Here is a 27262-nt window from a genome sequence, read left to right as displayed (position 1 = left end):
AGCAGGCAGAGTGGGCACGTGGCAGCGGGAAGACTGGCATAGCCTGAGGCCAGCGTGGCTGCCCTTCCTTTTTTGCTCCAGAGTGTGCCAAGACTTGCTGGGGCAGGCACGGGGAGAGGAGGCCCTGGCAGGGTTTCACCTCAGGCTCGGCAGCCTGACTAGTGCTGCAGTGTCTGTGTCTCACAGGGTCACAGGGGACCCTGGACTTGACACTCTGTAGCTGGGCAGGGGTCTCATGCCTGGGTGGGTGGTTGTAGGGGATGACCCCCTTTAAGCTCATGAGGGCAGGCAAGAGCCCAAGCGAGCAAGGGGCTGGGGTGGGAGTGGAGCATGCTGCCTGCCCTGGGGCCCCACAGTGGTTATCTGCCCCGGGTTTAATCTCTGCCTGCACCCTGCCACCCCTGTCAACCTCCTTGGGCACTTATCGCCAGCAAAAACGTGTTGACTTCAAGCTGGGACCGTTACTGCGGCTTTGGGAGGAAATTGAAAGGGGTTTGCCCTGTCCTGTGACTCTGGAAACATCTGCCCTGGCCCTGTTGTCAGGGCCCAAACAGTTTGGTTTTGGAGGTCCTCTTCACCTTTCTGCTTACAAGACTCCCGTAAACCACTCAGCTGGCTCCCTTTGCTGTGTCACCCCCTCAGGCACCCCAACCACCATCCCCAAGCAGAGGTTTCTGTCCCCTGCTCCTTAAATTTGGGGTCCAGTCACTCCCCCTCACCCCAGGCAGTTAAGTCCATCCCCAGCCCTGTTTCAGAGCTCTGTGTAGACTCCAGTGGTGTGTCACCAAATTTGCCTGCTTTGAGCATCTTGGACCCTGGCTCTGCCCCCTGTTGGGGTCCTTTGCTGGCCCCATGGGGCTGGGTTTATCTTGGGGTAGTGGGCCTGCTGGTGGCCAGTGGCCATGCTGAGTGTGGGCCTGCACTGGGATTGTCCTGTGGTTTATTTCCTGGCTGTAGGTTCTGACCATGAAGGATATATCTGGGATCCCGGAGATGTGGGGGGCACCAGGTGCCCATCATGGACCTGCTCAGGGTTCAGCTGAGTGCTCCCCATCTGTGACACTGGCCCAGTGCAAGGAGTGGCTGCTGGGAGGCAGGATGGCAGCATCCTTGGTACTCAAGTATCGCTCCAGCTCTGCACTTAGATTTAGAGGGATTTCCAGCTTTTAGGAAGAGTGGATGAATTGGTGGGCAGGGAAAGAAATGGGACCATGGTGCATTTCCTAGGAAGGGCCAGAAATAGCCAGGGGGGAACTTTCGACCCTTGTCCCTGCTCTGTGTGTATGCCTCAATCTCTCCTCTGTTGCTTGCCTTTTTCTCACTCTCCCTTTCCTCCTGCCTGCAGCCGTCCCTAGGGGAGAACATCACTAAGCAGGTAGACACCCTGGTAAGTGCAACCAGTCATAGAGGCTGATCTCTGCCTCAGGTCCTCCTCGGCGGTCATTTGTGCCTGTTCCAGTGCTGCAAGCGCTCCCTGCAGCCAAAATGCCTGAACCCTGGATGCTCCTGTGGTGTCCCAACATCCCTGGGACCCCCCAGTCCTCCCTCCCTGCTAGCCAAGGTGATGATGGCCATGCCAAAGGCCATGTGAGATGCCCAGAGTTGGTGGCAGACATGGTGGTGGAGCCCAGCATAGTGAGGGCCGGGGCTTTTGCTCCAAAGTCAGCTTTACTGTCTTGGAGCTGGCCTCCCTGTGTACTGGGACTGGGACCCAAGGGTTGGAGGCATGATAGTTCCCATGAAGAAGGGGGTGAAAGCCTTCCTCATCTGAGATATGGCTTTGCCTCATCCCTTCAGTTATCCAGAACATGTTTCCAGCCTTTCTCTGAGTTGGAGAAAGAGCATCCACAGCTAGAAAAATCCAGTCAGGAGCCTCCTTTGCTGCCTTTGCTCTTTTTTGGGGGAAGTTTACTGGTATTTTTGCAGCTTTTTTTGTGCCTTTCTTCACCCTTTCCAAGCAGAAGGGACCTGTGGGTTTTGGATGCTGCGAGGAGCCTGGAGACTTGCCAAATTAGCTTGGAACTGGGAGGCATATTCTCACTGGGGTTGCCAGGGAGGGTCTTCAACCCAACGTGACTGGGACCAGCCTGTCCTGTGCTGGGCTGGACTGGGCTATACAGGCTTGGCTGGAGTCTTGCCTCCAGAGGGTATGTTTGCAGGATCTCCAGCCCAGTGGTGGACAGGAGTGTTTAATAACTTGAGCACCTTCTCCTGTCAGCTGATTGCAGGCTGACTCTTCCTCATGCAGGGGCTGGTGGCAGAACAAGCAGCATGGCTGCAGTTAGATTGGGGGGAGCAGGGCAGAGCCTGGGAAGCAGAGCCCAAGGACTCTTGATGGGGCAGGGGACAGTGGAGGGCCTTCTCTGCGGGCACCTGCTTCTCCGGGCCTGGAGAGTGCCAGGAGTGGAGCTGCAATGGCATGGAAATGGATTAGCAAGGGTCTCACTGCTGTCAAGGTATGGGGAGAGTAAAGGGCTCTGGCATCTCTACTTTGCTTGCTCTCCTATGCCTCAGTTTTTCCATGTGGGAGAGGGGTGTGAGTCTTTGTTGCCCCATGCCAGATCTCCTTTGGGCAAGGCTGTGGACTGGGAGGCTGCTGCTGGGTGCGCTGACATTGCTGGAGGGTTCACGTGGGGGACCCCAGATGTCTCTGTTACAAAGGTTTGGGGCAGAACAGGGGGCACAGTAGAGATCCCGTGCTGGTCACCGGTGGGTGATGCAGAGGTGAGCCCACATTCAAGTTAAGGCTTGTTCCATGCACCCTTATTCTCCAAGGAAAGGTTTAACCTCTCTTTTTGCTGCATTTTAACTCCTTACTTGCCCTCAGCAATGCTGGAGTATTTCTGTGGTGAGCAGGTGATTTGGGGCACCCTGAGGAGAACCTGGAGGAGGAGTTGCCACTACTGTCCAAGCACCCCTGGGCACTCAGGGCTGCTGCCTTCTGGAGCAGCTCTGGCTGGGAGGGGAGACTGTTGTCCCCAGGCCCTGGGACTGCTAAGCCCAGCCCTGCTCTGCTGGACAGATTGACGTTGAAAGGGGCACATGAGGCTGGTGGAGGGTGACTCTGGCTGCCCACTGGAGCAGCCTTGGGACTGCCATGGATGGAAGATGGTAGGCAAGGGTGCCGGGGAAACCTCTGTTCCACTTCCCTTTGGTGGGCTGGCTGTGGGATGCTGTAGACCCAGGGAGAGTGGCAGCAGGTCCGCAGCTTCAGGGGGCATCTTGGGAGCCAGCTGCAGGATGCACCTCTTATTTCTAATCCTTCCAAGTGCTTGGGACATGTTGCCTGCACAAGATTAGTCTTTAAATGACTCCTGCTTATGAGCTGTAGATACTAAAACTAATGAGGTGCAAGTGTATTTTTCCCTAGCAGTTTTTTTGGAAACCCTGCTTTGTTTTTCGGCTGAGGTCACAAAGTCACTGAGCAAGCCGGCTGCAGATGAAATTCTCGAGGCCGGAGAACATGCATAAATAGAAGTTTCCTGCTCTGAGAGCTCAAACATTTCCTCCAGGCATTTGGCTCTGCAGAGCTGGGGCCAAAGCAAACTGCCGTGCCTGGCTGGCTCCTTGATGTTGCTCGGGCAGTGAACCTGCCCCTGCTCTGGGCAGGGCCAGAGCAGCTCTGTCCCACTAGGTGCATACCTGCAGCCTGACAGAGACAGGAGGGACTCGTGACATGCCTGAGACTGTGTCTGGCTGCTCACCATCCTCCTGAAAGGTCCTCTGGACCCTTTGCTAAGGCACCAGCCCCACAGTGCCTGTGTTGGCTGGTCCCAGGTGCTGGGCTTGTGACAGTTGGGTTTTGCTTGTGGGATGAGGTCAGACAATGATGGTGTCAAGGTGTTTATGCCACTGAGATGCTTAATTGGTGGTACTTGGAGATATTTTGGGGGTGTTATGGTGCACAGTTCAGCGTGGTGGAGGTGGGATGCTTCAGCAGCACTATCATACCCAGCTCTAGCAGGACCCCTGTGCTGACTGTGAATGGGTAACTTGCTTTTCCTCTCTGTTTCTTTAGGATGCCACAAAATCCCCCAGAAGTGGGCAGTCGCGCTGCAAAACATCCAGGTAGATGCCTCAGTTTCCCCTTCTGGTGACCATCTCTGCCCTGCCTGAACCTTTCCCCTTGGCCCCTGCCAATGCTTTGTTTCTCCACATGTGCTGCATCTGGGAGATGCTCCCAATGGAGAAGATACAGGGGTTATGACTCACCATCCCCAGCTTGGGTCCCAAGACACCCCAGTGGGACTGGGAGCAGGGGAAAGGCTGCAAGCAGCCCTGCTGCTGTGTCCCCATGTGTCCCAGTCCAGCTTGCAGGGTGGGGATGGGTCACTGCATCCCCTCTCCATGCCATGCCTTGACAGTGGTCCCCTCCCTTGCCCAGGAGCATGAGCCTGACTGCAGCCATGGAGAGCAGCTGTGAGCTGGACCTGGTGTACATCACGGAGCGGATCATTGCTGTCTCCTACCCCAGTGTGGCTGAGGAGCAGAGTTACTGCAGCAACCTCCGTGAAGTGGCCCACATGCTTAAGTCCAAGCATGGGAACAACTATGTGGTGAGGGACACAGCCACATCCCTGTCAGGCTGGGGTGCTCAGACCTTGAAGGTGGGGTGCTTGTGGGGGGTGGGTACTGTATCCTTGTCTCTGTCTGGGCTTAGCTGTAGTGAAGGAGGGTCTTTGCAGTAATGTGGATAGATTTCTTCCTTTGTTGAAAATTTCCAGTCTGTTTTGGACACCGTGGGAGTTTCTGATCATTGTGTTGCCCTGTGGCAAGGTGTTCCTCAGGCTGCTGTGTCTGGAGAAGTCTTTAATGGCAGGATTTGGGGTGGCTTTGAGGAAGAGGTGAGAGGTGGCAGTGAGGGAGGAGGATGTCCCCTCACTCTGTTTTTCCTCTTCCCTGAAGCTTTTCAACCTATCCGAGCGGAGACGTGATGTCAACAAACTTCATCCCAAGGTGGGTCACAGCTGTGGGAAGCAGAGGGGATCTCAGGCCTCAGGGCAGGGCTGTTTGCAGGATCAGCTCTCTGCTACAAGACATCTGGAGGCAGAACAACCACCTTTTCTATTCCACCCAGCTGACAAAAGCCCTGAGAACAGCCCTGAGAGTTGTCACTGAGTTTGTGTTATCTCAGCCTAGCTCCCGTTGCCCTCCCTGGCCCCCATTCCCAGCCCAAACCTGACTGTTTGGATCTCTTGTAGACCACCCTAAGGCATTGTCCCTATCTGTGTGATCATGGGGCAGCCCTGAGCAGCTGAGCTAAGTGACCTGGGCTGAGGTGCCTGAGATCTGGGACCATGACCACCTCCCTGGACCAGGAGTCTGGGCAGTGGGATGCAGGGTTGGGGCTGAAAGAGCAACACAGTAATGCCCACCCTGGATACATGTCCTGGGCTTTACACACTGGCAGGCTGGGAACTCTGCATGGAGTGCATGTGGATGTGACCCCTGGCTGTTCCCCTGCTCAGGTGCTGGATTTTGGGTGGCCTGACATGCACACCCCAGCGCTGGAGAAGATCTGCAGCATTTGCAAAGCCATGGACACGTGGCTCAATGCGGCATCACACAATGTGGTTGTGCTGCACAACAAGGTGGGCTGGACCCGTCCCCAGGGTGTGCAGTCATGGGGAATGCTGGGAGTCAGTGGGAATACAGGGATGGGGCCAAGCATCCTCAGAGGCCAAGGGATGGAGGGAATATGGTGGTTTGTGGCTTGGTGTGCGGTTAGGTGTCAGCCCATATGTATAGGTTGGTATGTGTCTAATAAGGGTTGGGGTGTGTGTGGGCTGGTGTGTGCATATAGGGACCAGTATATTCCTGCCTCTGTGTGGGACAGCTGTGCTCAGGTGCTTGCAGGCACTGCTGCCCCCAGACACCCCTTCTGCTGTGTGCCCGCAGGGGAACCGTGGCCGGCTGGGGGTGGTGGTGGCTGCCTACATGCACTACAGCAACATCTCAGCCAGGTGAGAGGGACATGCTGTCCCTGGGTGTCCCTGGGGCCCACTGCTGACCTCCGTCCCTGTGCTGGGGTGCTGGTGCCAATACTTTCCTTCAACCTTATCTGCCCTTTCATCTCCACAGTGCTGACCAGGCCCTGGACAGGTTTGCCATGAAGCGCTTTTATGAGGACAAGGTGGTGCCAGTGGGACAGCCATCTCAGAAGAGGTGGGTTCTGGCAAGTCCTTGCAGGCTGGATTTTGTCCCCAGAGCCAGGGTGGTTGAATGCAGGGTCCAAGGTGGATACTCTCCATGGGTCCTGCCCCTGAGCTGCCTTTCTGCCCTCCAGGTACATCCATTACTTCAGTGGGCTCCTCTCTGGCAGCATCAAGATGAACAACAAGCCTCTCTTCCTCCACCATGTCATCATGCATGGAATCCCCAACTTTGAGTCGAAAGGCGGTAGGTTCCTCCGGCTCTTCCCCCCAGCCTGGTTCCCCCCACCACTACCACCCCACACTGCCTGGTCAGGGAATATTTTCCTCAATTTCTTTGGCAATTTGAATTTCACTTTCCTTCTCAGAGACTGTTCACTCTATTAGCAGGGTATTGCTCTCTTTTGGCAGAGATGCTCTTGGGGGGTGCCCTCCCCATGCTGGGCACTAACCTTAGCTGTGGGGTGACAATGCTTTTCTGCCAGCTTTTGGGAGGATGGCGCCAGACTGAGATTATGGTTTGGGGTGCAGCATCCTGCTTGGTGCTGGTACCTCACTCAGATCATCATCCCACCTCTATTCCCAGCGCAGAACTTGCCCTAGGTCCTACAGGACCCAAACTGGGCTGCAGGGGCTTTCCTCTTTCCCAGCTCATCCACGGCATCCCTTTCTGTCCATTTCAGATGTTGCCCATGGTTGGTGCAGGCATGGGGAGTGGCTGTTTGCCTTGGCTCTCTCCCTGTTTGGATTTCTCCCCTGTGACTAATCCCTGCCGTGGCCCCTCCCCGCAGCTGGCTAACAGCAATGTGCCTTTTCTTCCCTTCTTGATGTCTTCCAGGTTGTCGGCCCTTCCTGAAAATCTACCAGGCCATGCAGCCCGTCTACACCTCGGGAATCTAGTAACTATCTCCTGTCCATGGGGGCTTTCCTCCTCACCAGCATGGGGGGCGTGGCAAGTGGGGAAGATGGAGAGGGTCAAGGCCAAGTCCCCTATGGTCTGGTGCTCTGTGCTTTGTCTGTGTGGGGTTCAAGGAATTGAAAAAAGAGGACTTCCTTTTCTTTGGAGGTGGTAACTGGCTGTACTGGTCCATACAGGGCCCTTCTGCTGGGAAGGCTGTAGTGACTCTGCGTATCAGCAGAGGGAGCCTGGGGCTGTGCAGAGGCTGGAGCTGGGTGTCTCCGAAGGGAGTGGGACTCCCCTCTGGGAGATGAAGACATTTCTTCATTCCCTGCCCAGTGAACTGCTTCTTCTGCTTAGATTAGTCCTAGAAGCCTTTTTTCTTTCTCAAAAAAAAAAAAATTTTTCCTCTTGCTTTAATGTCTCCACAATTTTTTTCTGACAATGCTTCTGGGAGCAGGCACTGGGGATGGGTAAGCAGGCATCAATTTCTCCAACCTCTCAGATGCTCTGCCAGCAGAGCAGGTCTGGGATCCCTGGCTCCTGGCCTCCCTGGAGGGAACAGAGGGAACCTCACCTCTGGAATATTCCCATCTCAACCCCCCAGACCAGAATCTCTGTTCTCTGCAGTCCCCGTTAGCTGAGATTCATTGCCATCCCAGCCTCGCCTTTCAGCTTTTAATAGACTGTTTATGGGATGCCTGTAATAAACTCCAGGTTTATCTTGCCTATGAAATCCAACTACTTTCTTCCTTTGTCTGTGGCTGCTCACACCACCACCCAGAGGCAGCCCCTTGGTGGTACACTGGTGAGGGGAGGGCTTCTGGCACGGTAGCTGAGGCAGGGAGGAGAGTCTTCCCTGAGATTTCTCCCTCTGTGTCCAATGCCCTGCTTCACCAGTGGGAGCCGAGTGGATGGGTGATAGCCCAAGTTCAACACTTGGACCCTGGTCAAATCCTCCCACCCAGCATTTTTTGCACCTTTGCTAAGCTGTGCCTCAGTCTTCCCCCATCCTGTTCTCCTTCCCCTGGGAATGGGTGCCCCTTGGGGTGATGAATGGGATCCTCTTCAGTGCCTGGGAGGGCTGTCTCTGTGCTTTGCACCTTTCCTGCCTGGATTTGAGTAGAAGGATTGGTTAAGGTGGTGCTGGGATCTTTCGGTCCTCTGCACTGCAGCTCACATCCTCCTACCATCCCTCTCTGCAGCAACGTGCAAGGAGACAGCCAGACAGGCATCTGCATCACTATCGAGCCCGGCTTGCTGCTCAAGGGCGATATCTTGGTAAGGATCCTCAGCTCAGCTCCCTGTGTAGGCAGCAGCCAGGGGATGGGTGGTGGTCGCCTTGCCTTGGGACCCCCACATTCCCCACTGCTCAGCTCTGGGGACTTACCCTGATGGCCCATCCCCACTCCTCTTTGCAGCTGAAGTGCTACCACAAGAAGTTTCGCAGCCCTACCCGTGATGTGATTTTCCGTGTGCAGTTCCACACGTGCGCTGTGCATGACCTTGACGTCGTCTTTGGCAAGGAGGACCTGGATGAGGCTTTCAGAGGTAACCACCCCAGCACTTCCCTGCTCTAAACTCTCTCCTCTTCCTGCCCCTATAACTCTGGTCTCATCGTGGGGATGTCTGGGAACCCATTGCAGTTCCACCCCAAGAAAGCAAAGCACCCCTGCTCCATCTGCAGGGTGTAGTGCTGCCTGGGAGCTGGTGGCACTGTCATCCCTTTCATTGCCAAAACCAGTACCGATGCAGAGGGACTGCTTTGGGGTTGTTCTGGGCGCTGAGATGCACTCCATGCAGGGATATTGCCTGCCAGCTCCCACCACCTGCCAGCTGGCCAGTGGGCATGTTTGGAGTGGCTGTCTGGGTGCTACTGGAATTATGTATGGAGATGGTCGCCTTACTCTGCTCTCTCCCTGCCAGATGACCGCTTCCCTGAGTATGGGAAGGTGGAGTTTGTGTTCTCCTATGGCCCTGAGAAGATCCAAGGTATGGCTGGCTCACCTCTGTGCAGGTTCAGAGCTGGATACTGTCTCCTTTCCCTCTCCTCAGCTGTATCCTCTGCTGCCTCCCTTGAGACCTCCTCCTGCCCCATTGCAGCCCCTTTGTCACCAGGGGAGGATGAGGGCTCCAGGCAATGAGGTTGATCTAGGAGCACCCATGCATGCTCCATCACTCTTGCTCTCTTCCCCAGGAGGCTACTCTCCAAAGCACTTGCTGGCCCAGGGGGGAGAGAGGGAGTGCTTGGGAATGAAGGCTCCCTGCTCAAAATGTCCAGACCCATGCACACTCACTATCACCCTGTGTGCTTGTCTCTAGGCAATCCCAAAAGCCCCAGGCAGTTTTGTACACCTTGTTTGTGGGTCTTGATGTACATCCTTTGCCCATCCATCTCTTGATGCTGCCTTTCCTGTAGGACTCTCCTGCCTTACTCTGTGGCTCCTGCTCTTTTTAACTTGCCTGCACTTTTCTCCATCTCCTTCCCCTCTCCCACCTTTCCTGGTTCCATTGTCACCCCAGCTGACCATCCTACCTCTTCCCAGGCATGGAACACCTGGAGAATGGGCCCAGCGTTTCTGTGGACTACAACACATCTGACCCGCTCATCCGGTGGGACTCCTATGAGAACTTCAACATCCAGCGCGAGGACAGCGCCGAGGGGGCCTGGGCCGAGCCACCTCTGCCCAGCAAGCACCTGGAGAAAGGTTTGGGCTCACGGCTGGTCAGTGGCCAAAGTGTCCTTTGTGGGAATCACCCTCGCCCTAGGAGAGGGGACACCATTGGGCAGCAGAGGTGGGGACAGATGATTGCTGCTGGGAGGAATGTGGCTGTGGGATGGGTGAGGAAGATCTCATTGACTTTGCCTCCTGCTGCAGTGCCAGAGTGCTTAGGCTCTTTTTTCAGCACTTTTGTTCTCGAAGTTCTGTTTACATGACCAGAGTCCAGTCCTGGTTTATGCCCCAGAGCTTTGGAAAGCCCAAATACCAAGTCTGCAGGACCTCATGGCAGGACAATTAGGTATCCCAGCTTCTTATGGTGCAAGCATGGCAGGATGTAGCTGTGCCTTAATTATCCTTGGGGGATGAGAATGTCTCACTGGCCTTGAAGAGTCTGCAGCATCGCTCAGAGCTGGGAAGAGCCCCTCGACCACCCATTTACTTGCAGCAAGTTGACTGCCCTCACCCACTTGGCAGGAATGGGCAGGACTTGCATGTTGAAGGGTGGTGGACCCCTGTCCCAGTGGCAAGGCTGCCTGGGGCTGAGCAGATGCCTGCGCTTTCCTGGCCTGATCTTGAGAGGCGTTCCTGGAGTGGGGACAGCTGCGGTCCCTGATGTCCCTGAAGGTTAGCGGCTGCTTTGAGTGGGAGCTGTGGGCAGCCATGCTTGCAGCAGAGGGTGGGGTCTCTGGATGCCTGGAGCAGATGAGTGTCTCTGCTACGGTGATGGAACCAGACCCGGGGCAGCTATGCAGAGCACTTGCCTTGGCACAGGCACTTGCCTTGGCATAGGGTGGTAAACAGGCAACTCGTGATGTCCAGGCTCAGCTATGTGGTGGGGAGCTGGGAAGCCTGTAGGTCAGGCTTCAAGCTGTCAAGAGTGCCAGGCAGCACCCTCCTGCCTGCAGAGACCAAAGTATCTTGTTGCCCCCGGGGTAGAGCTTCTGCACTCCCAGCCCCTCACAGGGCTACCCTACGACTCCTCTATCCTCTCTTGGGGGTCTTGTCAGACATTGGGACTGCAGAAGTACTCCAAGGCTCGTCTCCATCCCTTCTTGGGGGGTCTCAGCAGCTGGAATCTCCATACACCGCTTGAGCTGTCCCTGTAGGGAGGGTGGCAATAGGGAATGAGGGTACCTTGGACTTGTAAACACTGCCTCAGTTTGGAGATGAGCTGGGATTGTTGAAGGGTGAAGCCATAAGCAGGAGGCTGTCCTCAAGCCATGCCAGCACAGCAGCTGTGAGAAGCCCATCTATAGGGTCTCCCTGGCTGCCCCATGGGGCACTTCAAGCAGTGGTGGAGAGAGTCAGTGTGGGCTTAGGGGGATTTCATCTTCCTCCCACTCTGTTGGCACTTTTCAACTTATCCAGCCTGTCCCAAGCTGGTTTGGGACCCTGGTGGCCAGCTGTGCAAAAGGGGGGGTCCCTGTTTATGGTTATTCTTGCCTTATTTGGTCAGGGAATTGCATGCCACATTTTTGGCACCACAGGCGTGAGCAAGTGGTGTCCAGTGAGGTTGGCACAGAGACCCACGCTGGGCTGGGATCAGCTGCTGCTCCTAGTCTCTACCACTGCCCGTCCTGCCACTCGGTGAAGGCTCCCCGCAGACCATTGCTGCAGCCTAGGCCAACGGGATCATCACTGCCTGTCAAACGGTGGGTTCCCCCCATGCAGTGTCTCTGCTGGTCACAGCTGCCCTTGGTGGAGGTGCCCTTTCTCCAGCAGCTTTGTCTCAGCATGGGGCACCCATATGGGCTGGGGGTGCCTGCCAGGGTGGGATCATCCTATGGGACTCCAGAGCTGGAGGGCAGGTGGGTGACTGGGCACGGTGCCTGTCCTGGTGTTCCTCTTGCCTCTGCTGTGCTTGTCCATGGGGACTTGGGGAAGGGTTGTTGCAGCAAGGTTATCAGCTGACCAAGCTCTTCAGAGCAGGGGGTGTGAGAGGGGGAATCTGAACCTGCATATCTTCCTCTCTGGCTGAGGGCACCCCGTGGGGTTCAACAGGCAGGGTTTCTTTGTGAGCCACCCCTATGGCACAGGCTGACCCTGTCGGTGAGCTCACTCTCCCACTTTACCCAGTCAGGGTCTCTGCTGCCCACCAGGCTTGGGCTGCCCTGTGGTCCTTAGGGAGAGTGGGGTGTGCTGGGATACTCTCACAGCTTGTCCCTCTGCCCATCATCCATGTCAGCACAGCATGGGGAAGATAAGTGGCTCTGCCTGCCTTCCTTCCTCCTTGAGGGGGCTTTGAGGTCAGTGGTGGCTGCATGGCAGATTCCTGCTGCAGTCCTGATAGCCATTGGGTGGCTTAGAGGGTGTTTGAATACACTGAAGGGAGGTAATAGTGTGCTTCTTGCTCTGGCTGTTTTTGTGGCTGCCAGCACTGTGGTGGGTCTCCTTGGGGTGTCCAGCTGGCTCCAGCGAGACAAGAGGAGACCGGCAGCTGGATGTGGCACTGCTCGGTTTGCAGCCGGTTGGAAGATTGCTGCAGGGAAATTTTGGGGGTACTGCAGATGCAGGTGGAGCAAATCTGGATGGAGAACATTTGTGGCCTGGTTTGGTTTTGCTGAGAAAGCCAATGCTGATAGAGAACAGGGTGCTGGGGCTGGCATAGACCCAGGGGAGGGGGTTGTCCCCACGGTCTGGATATATGACTGTTGCAGGGGGACCCCAAGCTCTGCCATCCTGGGATGGACTGAGAAAATGCAAAAGGGCCAGGTGTGTGTTCCCAACCCAGCAGCTCCCTGTAATGACTGGACCTTGAACCCACTCTGGGCTGGCCCTGCCTGCCCCCTCTTTTTACTGGGTCTGGAAGAGGGTAGTTGGGGCCTGGCCAAATCCAACATCTGTGAGAGAGTTGCTAAATCCCCACCTGAGTCATGGTTCTGGCGTAGAGCTCTCCTGCAGCTCATCCCTGCTTGTAGGGCAGGGCTGGCTGCGATGAGGAGTGGGATAAGCATCCCACCTATCCAGGGAGGGGAGGTCACAGCAGATCCTGAACCCCATGTGGCAAAGGTCAGAGAGTCCCCATGTGGCAAAGGTCAGGTTGAGCTGGATGCTGATCCTGAACCTTTCCACGGGGCAGAAAGCCCCTCGATGGGGTTGCTATCATTTGTTGGTCACCCAGGAGGGTGGATGTCTCATGGGGTACTCCTTCCTTACTGGAGTCAGCTCCTGCCCCATTTACCAGTCTCTGAGGCTGCCCAAGAGGGCAAGCCAGGCTGTGCAGAGGCAGAGAGCCAAATGGGCCAGGCCAGCACTGTTAAATCCTTTGCTGGAGCTGCCGACGGGCTGCTGCTCTCCCCCCACAGCTGGATCTATCCCGTCCAGGCTTGATGGGGGGACAGGGTGCCACTGGCGCTCCTTTTGCCTTCACTAGCTGACTAAAGCTGAAGGAATCTGCTTCCCCCTCCTCATTCCACCTCTCTCCACTGCTCTCTACTCTATTTGCTGCAAAGTAAGGTCTTGTTAGGGCGGGCATTTTGTGGGGCAGTGGGGACCTAGGTGGGCTGGAAGGGGATCCACAGGGCATGTGGACCCTTGCTTCTGGTTATTCTCCATGGGAGAAGTGCTGGAGCATCTACAGGCTTGGCTAGACATTTCAGCTGGAGTGTGACTATTCCCAGGGCAGGATCTATCCTCTGACCTGGTATTTAGGGTTGTTAAGTGGAGGGTAGTGAGGTTTATTCACGCTGGGACTGGGAACCAGGCAAGGCTGGGATTCAGGGAGAGAGAGACTGGGTGGTGGAAGCTCAGCCCTTTCTCTTCCCCTTTAAACTGTCCTTGAATTTGTCAAAACTTGCAGCAGTGCACATGGGTAGGGCTGGGGCTGTCCCCAGCCAAGAGTGTGGAGCTCTGTTTCTGCCCTGCCACAGCCACACAGCTTGGACAAAAATTAAGGCAGAAAAGCAACAAGACTTTGATGATTCTGGAAGGATGCTGGCTTGGCATGTTCTGCTATCTGGGAGCAAACAGGGCTGTGAGTCAGGAGTCTGGCTGGAAACACTGCTCTCATCCTCTGCCGTCATCCATGGGGGTGTGGGAAATGCATGATTTGGGGGATTAGAGTGGAAGGAGCCTCATGTTTTGCTCAGGATGTTGGAAGAATTGAGGAGTGGAGTCCTGAGCATGGGTTCTGGCAGGGGGCCTGAACATGGGGTGGGCTTGCTGTCACCTGGACCAGTGAATTGGCAGCACCATCCCAGCATGGATTTTGACCGAGCTGGAGCAGTGGGGTCTCAGACAGCTCTGGGGTGGGTGGAATCAATGCCATACCTTGCCATGGGACAGGGCAGCACTTGCATCCTGAAAAACAGTGCTGGCACGTCCATGCTGTGCCCCGTGGTGCTGGTAGAGGGATTGTGAAAATGGGTTGGCAGGGTCGACTGTCCATGACTACTTTCCACCCCTATTTGGCTGCAGTTATTTAAGATGGAGAAACCCAAGTCTCCAGCAAGGCATTTGGATTTGCAGACTCGGCTGGGTTTCAGCATCACGTGTGGCCTGGACATTCTCACCCCGAATGGGTCGCTTCTTTTTGGGGACAGGTGTGATGCATGCACACAGGAGCCAGGCAGGGCTGGCTGTCTCAAATGAGGGGGTCATGCAGCGGGCGGGTGCTCAGCGCCCGGTGGGAGGTGGGTAGGCTGTCCAGCTGTCCGGCTGTCCGTCCTGCCTAGGAAACAGTTAACGCGGCGGAGCCCTGCCTGTGGAGGAAGTAGTTAATATTCATAGCTGGAAGCTGTCTGTCTGGCTGTCCTCCCTCCATGGCTCCCACCCTCTCCGCACCTCACTGAGGTTAACTTGGGCTGGGGCTGGGGCTTAGGCGGCCCTACCGCCCTCTCCGCGCCTCTCCCCTTCCCCTCCTGCTCCTCCCTGTGGTGCCTGTGTGGTCTGGCGCGGAGGGGAGCACAGCCGCACCTCGCTGCCTCCAGCCCATCTCCTCCCTCTGCCACCTTCGGGTCCTCCATCCTCCTCTCCGGCTCCCCGTGTCTTGCGGTTCCTCGTATCCCACCGCTTGCGGCGTCCCGCCGCCGTCGGGGTGCCCCTCTCTCGGCCCCGCGGGACACGACGCTGGGAAGGGAATAGCTCCCTCCACGAGAGGGAAAGCAAAAACGAAGGCACAAACGCCAACCCAAGCCAGGTCTGCGCTACCGGCTCCTGTCCTGGACGGACACACGGAGCCGCCTTGCAGACGCTGTTCGAGCTGCCACCACACCAGGTGCCCCGGGAAGGCTCTGGTGCTGGAAGGCGTGGAGGAAAGGGATTTTGCTGCCTGCTCCTTCCCTTCGCGTGGAATCTCTTCTTCCCCGTCCCATTTGGTAAGTTTTGACTTTGCTTTTCTTTCAGCTGAGGAGTGGGTGGGGAATTCATTACCGCGGTGACCCAGCTCAGAGGTTGTTGTTGATCGTTGCCATCGTGTCTGGACACAAGACGAAATCAGAGATGAGGAGACTAAGCTCTTCCCTGTGGAACTTAGCTCACACCGTTCGTCCTACAAAGGGTTCTAGGATCCTAGGATCTTCTTGCGAGCTGATGCTCCAGAGATGCCCTGGGTTCAGGGCTCTGGGTGGTGGGGACCGAAGGCTTCCGCCCCTGTTTTTGGGGGCAGGACAAGGGGAGACACGGTGGTGCCTCAAGCTCTTGGCACTGAAGCAGAACCGTGGACAGGATTTGTGCTGCTACACGTTTCTGTATGGTGCACCTTGCTGTGCATGAAACAGATGGCTGGGATTTTGGGGATGTGAGCTGACTCCCTTCACATTGTCACACTTGTCCTGGACCAGTTTTTTTGCTGGGTGCTGGGGAGGGAGAGGACAGAGGGTTTCCTTGCTGGGGCAGCAAGCCTGGCAGCAGGACTGGGACCAGACTGGGCTCAGCGCTTCCCCCAGCTGCCTCCATACAGTCAGAAAAGATAGAGCTGGAGCAGAGCTGTGTCTGGGGCTGAGCCCAGGGCAAACCCAGCCCACGATGGGATGGCACAGCCTGCCAGGCTGGAGCTGCTCCGACCTTCAGGATGAAATCTGACCTTGCTGAGAGCTGCACACAGTTTGCAAATGGGAGCCTGCTGCTTTGAGGATGGCTGCTTTGGCTAAGTCAGTCTGTACCCTCGTCCCTTAGTCTTTATTTTATTCAGCTTCTCAGGTGACAAGCAATAGGTTGTCATATGAGTGATAGTGTGGCTTGAGGGTGGTGGAGGGGGCCTGGGAGTGGCAGTGAGTAGCAGGATTTGTCTCATGGTATCATGAGACATGTCTGTGGGGTTGAGGACAGGATGACCTCAACCTTCAGGTGTAGGGGCAGAACAGCCATAGGATGAAAGCTTGGCTGATGGCGTAGGTGTCACAGCCCCTTCCTTACTTGTTACTCTGGTACTGCTCTTGGGCAAGTGGTCACCGGAACCCCCATGTCCCTGCCTGGCCAGAGAGTCTGGGGAAGAGGGGATAGGGCACTAAGTGCTTTCTGGCTCTGCCGTGAACTACATCGTGCCCCATCATGACCCTTCTTGGAGGCATTTCTCCCAGCCATGGGGCAGTGCCCAGCCCAAAGTGTAATTAAAGCTTTTTGCATCTATTTGCTCCATTGGCACCACGTGCTTTCATTTATATTTATTTATTCCCTTTTCCTTTCTATTCCTCTGCCCTGTTTATCCCAGCCTCCACCCTGGCTTTTGCCCTGTTTCCTGAGACCAGCCAGCATCCATCACTGCTATGAGACAGGAGGGCTGCACCTTTTCCCCCTGTCCCCAAGCAATGTCAGCGTGTCCAGTGTTGACATGCTGCCTTTTCCTTTCTCCCTCCATGGAGAGGGTTTCCCTCCCTCTCTCGCCCTCTTCCCCAGAATGGGAGGTGTTGTGGAGTCAAATGATACTGGTTCCTGGCTATGCTGGCTGGATGAAGGAGTTCTGAGTATCCAGGAGAAATAGTCATCCTTTCCCACACTGAGTACCCAAAGAGGAGCTGCTCATTGCATGGTCCTGGGACGTCTTCAGGCCAAGGGGAGGCTTTGAGGCTCAGCTGCCTCCTTGGGCTACTGCCAGTGGAGATTCAGGAGTGGAAAATCAGCAACAAGGAGGGAGTTCTGACTTGGTAGAACTTGAGCTCAGTGTTATTGCACCTCTCTGCTTTATGGTGAGGGGAGTTGGTGGCATGGGAGCTGCTGGAGTGCGGGTGTGGCAGTGTGGGACTGGTTAAGCTGTCCCAGCTCGGAAGTATTTTGCTTGCAGATAGGACTGCTCTGATTTCACACTATCGTGTTAGTGCCGTCTTCCGTCCCTGAGTCAGCCACTTGGCTCCCTGCCAGGGAAGAGTCATTTTTTCCTCCAAAAGAGAGTGTTTAACACTGCTCGCGGGACCTTCCAGGAAACCTCGACAGGGAGCTGGAAAAACAGGAGTCTGCAGCCTGGCTGGTGCTGTGCTTGCTCTGGCAGGAGACACACAGCTTGGGTACCATCCCTATTGCTCTCAGTGGCCAAGGTCCCTCTGTGTCCCTAAAATCTTTCTGCCCCACTTAGAATGTTTGAAAAGATGCAGCTGGTTGTGATGTTGATGCTGCTGAGGGTGATGAGAGCTGAGGGATTCAGAGCTGAAGTGCAGGATTGCTGGTGGTGATGCTGTGCCCTGATTGCCCTCAAGATTTTGGGGGTTCAGATCCAACTGCCCATACTGGATTTAATTCACGATGCCAGGGCCTCCCTGGGAAGGAGATGCTGCGTGTTCAGGATTGGGCAGAGGTGCTGCCTGTATAGAAGCTTTGGGGCAGATTGACCTGGACTCAAAGAGGGAAGGGGAAAACCAGAAAGTACGGGAGCCTGTCTGTAGCCAGGGAAGAAAATATCAAGGATGTCTGGCTGGCTGGATCCATGCTGAGAGGAGAGCGGGCAGGGAGAGGGAAGGTGGATCTGTGGTTCATCTATCCTTCACCCGTGGACTGAGTACATCCATCCAGCTGGAGATAGAAAGAGCTACAAGGCCTGATCTTGACTGCCTCTGCCTGTCCTGTGGCCCATGGTGCATCTCCTTTACCTTCCCTGTTCGCCTCTCTGGTGCCACATGGCCCTTTGGGGCTGGCTGAGCCCTGTGGGGCAGTGATGGCTGACTGTGTGGGTAGCCCCAGTCCTTGCCAGCCATGGAGAGTAATTGCTGGGAATGATGCTTGGAAATAGGGCAGGGGATATTTGTTGAATCCCAGCAGAGCAGGTGGTGCTTGCGTGCGAACTGGGATTTGTGGGAGCATGGGGTTGGGGAGGATCTGGCTCCGATGTCACTGCATGGTGGCGCCCGTGGGATTGTGGAGGGTGCTGAGGAGACGGCGATGCTGGTCCTTAAGCGTTCTGGCACACAGAAGAAATCGAAACCACCAGCTAATGGAACCCATTAGCTCTGTGCAGAGAGCCAGCAATTGATCTGGGGTCTCGTGTTCGTTTCTCCCCCTGCAGAGGTTGGGCACACGCAAGGGCCCCTGGATGGGAGCCTCTACGCTAAAGTGAAGAAGAAAGACTCCCTCCACGGCAGCACCAGTGCCATCAACACTGCCCGTCTAACGCTCTCAGCAGCGCCCAACCACGTTGAGCACACACTGTCAGTGAGCAGCGACTCAGGCAACTCTACTGCCTCCACCAAGACTGACCGGACAGATGAGCCAGGAGTGACTGGGGTGCCCACTAGCCAGGCAGTGCTGAGCCCTGAGGAGAAGCAGGAGCTGGATCGTCTCCTTGTTGGCTTTGGCTTGGAGAGTGCGCCGCCCATGCACAACCACGTGCCCGGCCCTGTGCCGGCACGCCTGCCTGCCATGCCAGGCCGCCATGTGGTGCCGGCTCAGGTACACGTCAATGGTAATGCTGCGGTGCTGGTGGCTGAGCGGGAGACGGATATCTTGGATGATGAGCTGCCCAACCAGGATGGGCACAGTGTGGGCAGCCTGGGCACACTATCCTCCTTGGATGGCACCACCACTGCCAGTGAAACTGGCTACCAGGAGGCACCCCGGGTCGGCAGCCTTTCTTCCCTGCCCAATGGCCCCTCGAGCTGCAATGGGGCCGAGAAGCTGCTGAAGGAGGGGCTGTATGATGGTGAGCCGCTCTCCAATGGTGGCTACCCCTACAACAACCAGAACACCCTGATGGGCCATGACCTCCGTGACCCACTGCCTTCCTTGCGGCCCTCGGCATCCACTCAGGAGCACCTGGCAGGCTACCCACAGCGCCCACCAGGCTCCCACGCTCCGGGCTGGCTCCAGCCCCAGCCCCAGCCGCTGCCCAGCTCCCAGCCCTACCTGTATGGCTATGACCACTCTGGAACCTACCGCTCCCGCTCTTTCCCGGCGGTGGACAGTGCCAAATACGATGTGAACCCAGCACTGCCCCAGGCCCCAGCTCGCAGCACAAGCAGCCGGGAAGCCGTGCAGAGGGGCTTGAATTCTTGGCAACAGCAAGGAGGGAGCCGACCACCATCCCGCCTGCACGAGAGCGGCATGGAGAGCCATAGCCCCAGCATCTCCAGCTGCAGCCCGCAGCCCAGCCCACTGCAGACGGTGCCCCCGCACAGCCACAGCATGCCTGAATTCCCCCGGGCGCCCTCTCGCCGGGAGATTGAGCAGTCCATTGAAGCCCTTGATGTCCTCATGCTGGACCTCGCACCTGCTGTCCACAAGTCACAGAGTGTGCCTGCCACCTCCCGTCAAGACAAACTGGCAGGACCCCTGCCCTGCTCCCTCTCAACCCAGCCTGTTGCTGGCCTCTATGCCCGGCCAACTCCACAGGTGGCCCAGCTGAGGCCCTTCAGCACATCTGCGAGCCCCATGGTCTGTGAGCCCAGGGGCAAAGCCTGTTCTCCCGGAGAGCTGGACTATGGGGTGCGTGAGTATCGGGAAACCTATTCACCCTACAGCTACCAGCTAGCACCACTGCCGGAGCCAAGGAGCTACAGCCATGCCCCGGCAGGAGCACAGATGGGCACTGTCCCAGTCAGTACCTCCTACAGCCCTGTGGGGTCTCAGCAGCTCTTCACCTCCTCCCCACCTTCCCCCACCATCCCAGCACAAACCCAGATGCCCCTCAAGGGACCGGAGAGCTATGAAGACCTGTCGAGGTCAGCAGAAGAGCCGTTGAATCTGGAGGGCCTGGTGGCCCACAGGGTAGCAGGTAGGATTTTTTTATTCCTTGGGGGGATGGGGGGATTCGCATGTCCCAAGGTTACCAGAGCCAGAGGGGGTGGCATGCATGGTGGAGATGGGGATGAGTGATGCGGCGACTTCTTGTCCGTGCTGGATCTGGGCTTGGGACTGAGCCACCTGCCCTGGAGGCTTGCTGGGCTGCATGGGGACAGCCTATGTTGCTCTTCTTTGCTAAGATCCTCCCTTGCATCTTGCTGTCTATAGTGGCATCACCCAGAGGAAGGAAAGGGTGTCTGAGAGTCTCAGACCCCCCATCCTCACCATTTTAGGGTACTGGGCTGGCCTGTCCCTCATGGCAGGACCAGTCACTGGGTCTCAGGGGTCTTTCTTTTGGGGAATATGGCAGAGTTTGGGAAGATGTTTGCATCTCTGGTGGAGAGTGTTCTGCTTGGACCCCACTTTGAAATAATACTCTCCCTGCGTGGAGCATGCTCTGGTGTAAGATTACAGCAGAAAACTTCCCTTGTATTTGACATATCTGAGATCATCCCTGATTTCAGCCTCTGCTTTCCTCTCCTTAGAGTGCTGGGTTTGGTGCTGGGACCTCCTCCCTGGGCAGCTGGGGTGCTGCTGGAGTGCAGACGAGGCTGTTGTCTGGCAGCTGTAATTCTGCCCCAGTTGCTCAGTCAGCTTGGCCTGTCATGGTTTGAAGCTCGACTTAGCCTTAGGGCAGTGGTCAGGGGCTGGAAGACATTTCCCAGCCCTGCCTGAGGGGTTTGGTGCTTGGCTGGGTGCTGTGCTGAGTGTCGGTTGTGTCTGGATGAAGGCATTAGCTCTGTGCTGTGGAAGGGAAACTGCATCCATCCTCTGATCTCCTGCCCTCCCGCAGCTCCACCTCAGGGGCTTTGGGGACACAAGAGTGTTCCAGAACCCCAGGAAGAAGGTGCCATGGCCCTGTGGCAGTTTGGTGCCCTCCCTCCCTGCTTCTTCGACTGCAGTTGTTGAATTGTGGAGCGACATTTGGGAAGGGTTTGGGGCTGTGGGCCAGCTCATGATGCTGGGCTTGGCAGCTCTGTCCTTTCCAGCTCTGTGCTCAGTCCAGAAACTCGCCCAGCATTAGAGGGAGGGGGAAAGGGCTTGGCTGGAAAAATCCAACAGCACCAACCTTGGAGGAGTGGGGACTGAATCACAGGGTGGGGAACAGGTGGGGTGCCAGTGACAGGGATGAATGGGGAGGCAGGAAATGAGAAGGGTTGCAGAGGTGCTGGAGGAAGTTTACATTCATCTGAACCCGACTTCAGTGATCCAGACCAGATTCACAAAGGGTCACGGAGCTTTTGCAGAGAATTTAAATAAACCTAAGGACACATGGATGCCCAAACCGCACTGTGTGTCTGGACTTAATATTATAAGGAGCACATGCTGGCTCTCCCCTGCCGCCCCATATAAGTATAAAAAATGAGCTGGAAAGGAGATGGTTCTAAGGAGAGGAGAAACAGTATTTGCAGTGTGTGGGAAATGGATGTTTGATGGTGTCTATCAAAAACCCTGGGGTTCAGGCCTCAGGGCTGGACTCAGGTCACTGTCATCCCTCTGCAGCCACTGGGCTTCCCAGGGAAGAGAAAGGCATCTGAGGAATGGCCTTGAGCCTGTGGCCACCTGTTTCTGATGGAGCTGGGCCATCTGTGCTGAGGTGGGGACAGTGCAGGCGGACTGACCTCTGACAGGAACAAGGTGTCCCAAAGCCAGTGTTGGGAGGGAATGGCTGACGGGGACAGTGGAGCATGGACGGGTTTGTTTACATTCCCTGCTGCTATAAATTGCCTGCATGTTCTAGTGCAGAGACGAGGAACATCTCACACTTCCTCCATTCTTGGTGGGGGATTGCTCCCATTCCCACTTCACACTGATGATGGAGGGGAAGAGATGGCACAGGGCAGTGCTGGCATGCCTAGCATCTCCCCACAGAGAGGAGGCAGTCCTGGCATCCTTTAAGCCCCCCTCATCTCCCAGTGAGGAGTCTGGGGTCATCCTTTCTTCTCCCAGTCCTGAGCATCCCATGATGGATGGGACCTGCACAGTGCCATTCCCAAAGAAATGTTGGTGGGGCATTTGTGGTGTCGCACAGGGCCATGTATGGCTGGGAGCCACCACTGATTTCTCATATGGGTTATGTGGTGCCTGGAGACAGGCAAGTTGGCTGATGGGAAAGCAACTTCTAGCAGGAACTGAGGTTCCTCAGACCCCAAGTGACCCCAGACTCATATGTTGGAGCCCAACTAATATTTTCTCTTCTTTTCTCTCTCTCTCTCCCTTTCTTTCCCTCTCGTATCTTGTGACATTTGTCCTGTTTGCTCCTTCCTCTCTCCATGGGGGACTGTGTCTGTCCTCTGTCATCTCCCACCCTCCTTGCACTCCCTGTCCTGGTATGCTGGCAGAGTACAACGCTAAGCTCAGGGAACTCAGCAAGAGCATCAAAGTCCCCCGACCTCCTCTGAACCAGCAACGGTCCTTTTCCGGTTTGTTCATTTCACCTCCTTCCTTGTCCTCCAACCTTCCCCATCCATCATTCTCCTTCTCTGTCCTGCATTTGTCCCTCTCACCCTTCCTTCCTTTTCCCATCTTCTCTCTCCCTCCTTCCCCCTCATCCCTCCTTCCTTCTCTATCTCTGCATGCTGAGTGCTCTGTGTGTTGCATGGACAAGGGATGGAGACAGGTTCAGGTGACGCTCCCCAGGCAGGATTGATCTCCTTTCTTAGCAGAGTGATGGTCAGGGCTCCCCTTGATCTTCTCCAGTGATGGGGTAATCCCTGGCCCTGGGTACAGACTCCCCTGCCCATGCTTGATTTTGTATCTCATCCAAGCCTGGCACAGCTCACTGGTGAGGTTTTCATTGCTGGGCCAGACCTGGACCCTTGCTCCAGCCCCTCCACTCTGTGCCCTGACCGTGGCTCATCCCTTGCAGAAGCAAAGACTGGGGTGCAGTTCCACAGAAGCCAGATTTAGCCAGTTGCCAGCACAAAAGGATCTCCCTTCCCTTAATTTGGGGATCCCCTTGGGTTGGTCTGCAGCTGGGGGATGTGGACTGCTGAGTCTGGATTTTAGGCAGTGTGACTTTTGCTCCTTGGAGGTGAGTCTGCCCTGAGTGGTGAGTGCTGGGAACCTGCTTGGTGGTTGTTTTTCACCTACTTGTCCTAGGGCAAGCAGGAGGAGGGAGATGGCCTTGGGCTGGGGACAAAGAGTGGGGTGGGGAGTCACCAGCTTTCAGTGTGACCTTTCTCTCCCCATTGTGACCTTGCGTTTCTCACCAGGTGGACCAAAGAGGTTTGAACCCTCCCAGTCCTCGGCACAGAGCAAGTTATTTTGTTGTTCCCATTTAGGGTGATCAGATTGGGAGGTGGGGAGCAGTAGTCTGTGCCTGGTAGGACAGGGTGAGTTGGGCTGTGGTGGGGAGCAGTACAGGGCAATTTCTGCTCCTCATGCAGACAGGGCGCAAGTTTGCATCTCTTTCCCCTGGGCGCTGTGTGTCCCTGTCTGGCTTTAAATGTTCAGTGCCACATCCAGAGGGCTTTGCCCTTTCTTGTTCACAGTGGGGATATCACCCAGCTCTTGCCTGGCAGTAGTTCCAACATCTCATTCCCCAAAATCAGCTGCCTCCTGATTTGGCCTAGAAACCTGGCTTCCTAGCTGAAAAATGATATGGGTTTGCCATCCCTACTGTTTCTTCCTTCCATTGCTGTTGTGCTCCTGCTCTTCCCCAGCCGTAGAGCTGTGCTGAGTCCAAGGGCAGTGGATTGGTACCAGGTTAGGGCCTTAAATAAGCAGCAGAAGGGGTGACAGTCCCGGAGATGTTGGGTGCAAAGGTGAGGAGTGGGGTGTGGAATGCTGCTCCCCCTTTGTGAAGGGGAATTTGTCTCCTACAGCTGGCCAGGGCATCTTTGGGAGTCCTCTGATCACGGCTGAGGGAGGCTGTATGTCTGCTGAGCGGCACAGCAAGTGAGGGAAAGTAGAGTTTGTTTTCCAAGCATAGTTTCCAGCCCATAAATCACCCAGGGGGTTGGGGGAGCCATGCTCAGAGCCTGGGTTTCCTCCAGGCTTTGCTCCGGGTGGCCTGTGAAATTTCCCTTTCTCCTCTCCTGAACAATGAGTTCCTTCTTTCCCCCCTCTCCTCCCTTCCCTCCCTGCGGCCCTGGCAACTTTCCATGTCTAGGGAGCTGAGCAGCCAAAGCTTGGTGAGCTCCTGGGTGTCCCAGTGAGCCAGATCCAGTACCCTGCTGATGTGTGACATGCAGCCCTGGGGATGGAGCAGGGGGATCTGTGTTGCAGATATGTGAAGTGCACTGATAGCCAGGCTCTGCTATCTGCTGCTGTTAGGGCTTCTCAAATGGAAATGCAAAACAAGACAGCCATGCACAGCTCAAGGAGCTACTTTCCGCCTTTCTGAAGTGTTTGGGCCTTGAAGCTCATTTTGGGATAGGCTGAGTGTGCAGGACAATCCACAGTGCACAAAGTTGAAGGAAAAAAGAAAATACAAGAGTTTACTTTGTTTTTCCCCAACATCTTGTTTTCCCAATCCTCACAATTACAGGCTTCACTCCCTTACAGTGGAGAGCAGGACAAAAGATATAGGGTGACCCTATAGAATGCTGCTGAGGTCTGCAAGGCAGCTTCCCAGAAACCCTCTCTGCCCCCCTGTTCCCTCCCCAGGTCTTTTTAATTGCCATGCCCCTTGTCAGTGAGCACCTGCAGAAGGGATCGGGAGTTGTGTTTCAAAGCTGCTCTTAGTGGAATTTTCCAGGCTGCCTCCGCAACTGGATCCAGCCCTGTTGGCTCGCGTCCCCCGCCTCGCGGCCTGGCCTCCTCTCCCCCCGAGATGTGATTTTATTGTTGTTGCCATTGACTGGGCTGATTATTTAGAAATGCACCCAGGCCACCTCCTTTTCTCCAGCGCTCCCAGACCTTTCTCCACTCCCAGCCCTTTCCCCATGGCCAGGAAGACTCTGGTGCGGGTGCCGAGCGGTGAAGAGGGGAGGTCAGCAGGCGCAAGGCATGCATCCCCTCCAGAACCCTGGGGAGCAAGGGGAAGCAGCTGATGGCTGGTTTTGCTCCACCAGCCCGTGGGAAAGGAGTTGGTGTTTGAAAAGTGCATTTCCTGGAGCTTGATGCTGGCCTCTCTTTCTTTTTTTCTCCTTTTTTCTTTTTCTTCCCTAATGTGCTGACCAGAGGGAGCATGAGTGCTCACTGGCTCTGCAGAAAGGTTGGTCAGTGCACCTCTGCTAGTGGGGATGAGTGTGTCCCATGGAGGAGTGGGAGTCCCACAGGACTCTAAGCTGTGACTGTAATGCTCTCTGAGGTTCCTGAATGCAGCACCATCATCCATGAGCCTTGATTAATTAACCTCTTCATCAGGCAAGATGGAGCGTGTTTGGGCCCTGTCATGTGCTAGGAGAGTTGAGCTCCCCTGCCCTGTGCCAGCTTTGTCCCTGTTCCTGAGTTTTACCCCAGCCAATGGGGATCTACCAGATGCCACAGCCCAAGAAACCCATTCTCATGTGGTGACTTGCTCACTCTATTCTTCCCCCCCAGGCTGTGGACATTGGTGGTTCATACCACTGGGATCTGGGAAGGAAATCTGGGGAGAGATGGAGAGGAGATGCTGATCTCCCCTATTAGAAAGGCTTTGCCATGGAGACAGATCAGAAATGCTTTGTTGGGGTTCCCTGTACCATGCTTCTGTTGGGTTGTTTCTTCGTGATGCAGTGCTCCCTCTTCCTGGGGGACTCACAAAACCATCCTTTTTCTGCAGATGTCGTTGAAACCACATCTGGCTGTGGGAGAAGGGATGCAGCTGAATATAGCTGTCCTGGTGCTAGGGGATTTGATCCTTTCCCACTGTGATGCTGTTGGGAGGTCCCATTGCTCCGCAGCTCTGCAGGGCTGGAATATCTGGGTTATTGTGTCAGGGTGCTCTTGCCCCTTGCACCCATTGCAAGAAGTTGTTGTCCCTAAGAGTCTATTTGTGCTTGTGAGGGCTAGTACAGAAATTCAGCCACCAGTCACAATCCTGCCTTGCATTATGACCTGGTCCAGGCCCACCACTGCTTGAGCTCAAAACTGGTCGTGTTGGTCTGGCGGTTAGGTAAAGGTGAGTGCTGAAGCTGCCATCTCCGCTGGGCAGAGTCCCTGCTGTGGCACAGAGCTCTGGGGGAGACATTTCAGATCAGGTCTGGAGCATCACCTGCTGGCCCCCACTCAGCTGGCAGCTTGTCACCCATCTTCAACCCTGTGCTTTCTCTGCAGGGGTGCAGTCCCAGGAGAAGCCTCCAGAGGAGAGCACTGTCCCTGCCTGCAAGCGGACCCCCAGTGACAGCCACTATGAGAAGAGCTCGCCAGAGCCCAGCTCGCCCCGCAGCCCCACTGTCCTCTCACCCGAGGTGGTCAGCACCATTGCGGCCAACCCTGGAGGGAGGCCCAAAGAGGTGTGCTGGTGTGGGGAAGGGCTGGGGTGAGGGGATTGGCTGACTGGGGACAGATGACTCCAAGGAGGAGAAAGGCTTGGTTGCTGTTCACAGCATCCATACAGCTGGGGATCAGTGATGCTATTTGTGGTAGTGGTGGTGGTGGTGAGCAGGGAGAACATGAAACCCTTACCTTTGCGTGCTCTAACCCCTCCTTGGGGTGTCCTGGAGGTTGTGCCCATCATAGGGACAGGACTGACCCTTTCTCCTCTTCTCCTCAGCCTCACCTTCACAGCTACAAGGAAGCCTTTGAAGAGATGGAGGGTGCTTCTCCCACCAGCCCACCCTCCAGCGGCGGTGAGATTTCTCCCCCCACCCCAGCCTTCCCTGTCTCACCACAAACCCCTTATTGCAGCACCTGTACATGCCATGGCTCTGGAAACAGAGGGGCTCGGTGGGTGGCTCTGGGAAAACCAGAAATTTGCCAAGGATCAGACAGCTTCAGGCTTCAGACACCCACCGCCATGTTAACCACTCCTCCTCTTCATCCTCTCTCTTCCACGTCCCACTATTCCATGCTGCTGTCAGCATCCCACTTCCTTCAGTATCCCATACTTGAAACCCTATTTGCTTTTTTCCACCCTCCACTCACTGAGGTGTTTTTTGGATGGGATCTCAAGGCAGGATGAGGAGAGTGGCATGCTTTCACTCTATCTTGGTCTTGCATCTCCCCATCTTTCCTGCTGGCATGTCAAGAAGGGAAGCAATGCTGTTGTCGCAGGCAAGTGGGAGGGAGGCAGGACAGACTGAAGATGAGGAGGGCAGACTCACACACCATGCCTCTTCTTGCTCGCTGTTTCAAGGGCAGAAGGAGAAAAAGGCTATGATGCATGCCTTTTGCATGCAGTTTGTCTCTGCTCCCCC

The 27262-nt window shown here is 55.8% G+C and overlaps 1 protein-coding gene across 2 annotated transcripts in view; it reads left to right on the top strand.

Moving 5' to 3' along the window:
- TNS1 (tensin 1) overlaps positions 1-27262 on the top strand; it is a 66038-nt gene that overhangs the window by 20792 nt on the left and 17984 nt on the right. For both annotated transcript variants that reach the window (XM_071562523.1, XM_071562524.1), the window contains 15 exons: positions 4019-4068; positions 4385-4556; positions 4906-4956; positions 5469-5591; positions 5899-5963; positions 6082-6165; positions 6287-6399; positions 6991-7051; positions 8256-8331; positions 8472-8601; positions 8977-9042; positions 9597-9758; positions 18205-19908; positions 26181-26359; positions 26620-26695. In XM_071562523.1, coding sequence (XP_071418624.1) covers positions 4019-4068; positions 4385-4556; positions 4906-4956; positions 5469-5591; positions 5899-5963; positions 6082-6165; positions 6287-6399; positions 6991-7051; positions 8256-8331; positions 8472-8601; positions 8977-9042; positions 9597-9758; positions 18205-19908; positions 26181-26359; positions 26620-26695 — 3112 coding nt within the window. The remainder of the gene's footprint in view (positions 1-4018; positions 4069-4384; positions 4557-4905; positions 4957-5468; positions 5592-5898; positions 5964-6081; positions 6166-6286; positions 6400-6990; positions 7052-8255; positions 8332-8471; positions 8602-8976; positions 9043-9596; positions 9759-18204; positions 19909-26180; positions 26360-26619; positions 26696-27262) is intronic.

This window comes from Pithys albifrons, chromosome 8, assembly GCF_047495875.1.
Source record: "Pithys albifrons albifrons isolate INPA30051 chromosome 8, PitAlb_v1, whole genome shotgun sequence".
In the NCBI taxonomy this organism is placed as follows: domain Eukaryota; kingdom Metazoa; phylum Chordata; class Aves; order Passeriformes; family Thamnophilidae; genus Pithys; species Pithys albifrons.
This window is presented reverse-complemented; position numbering and strand designations above follow the sequence as displayed.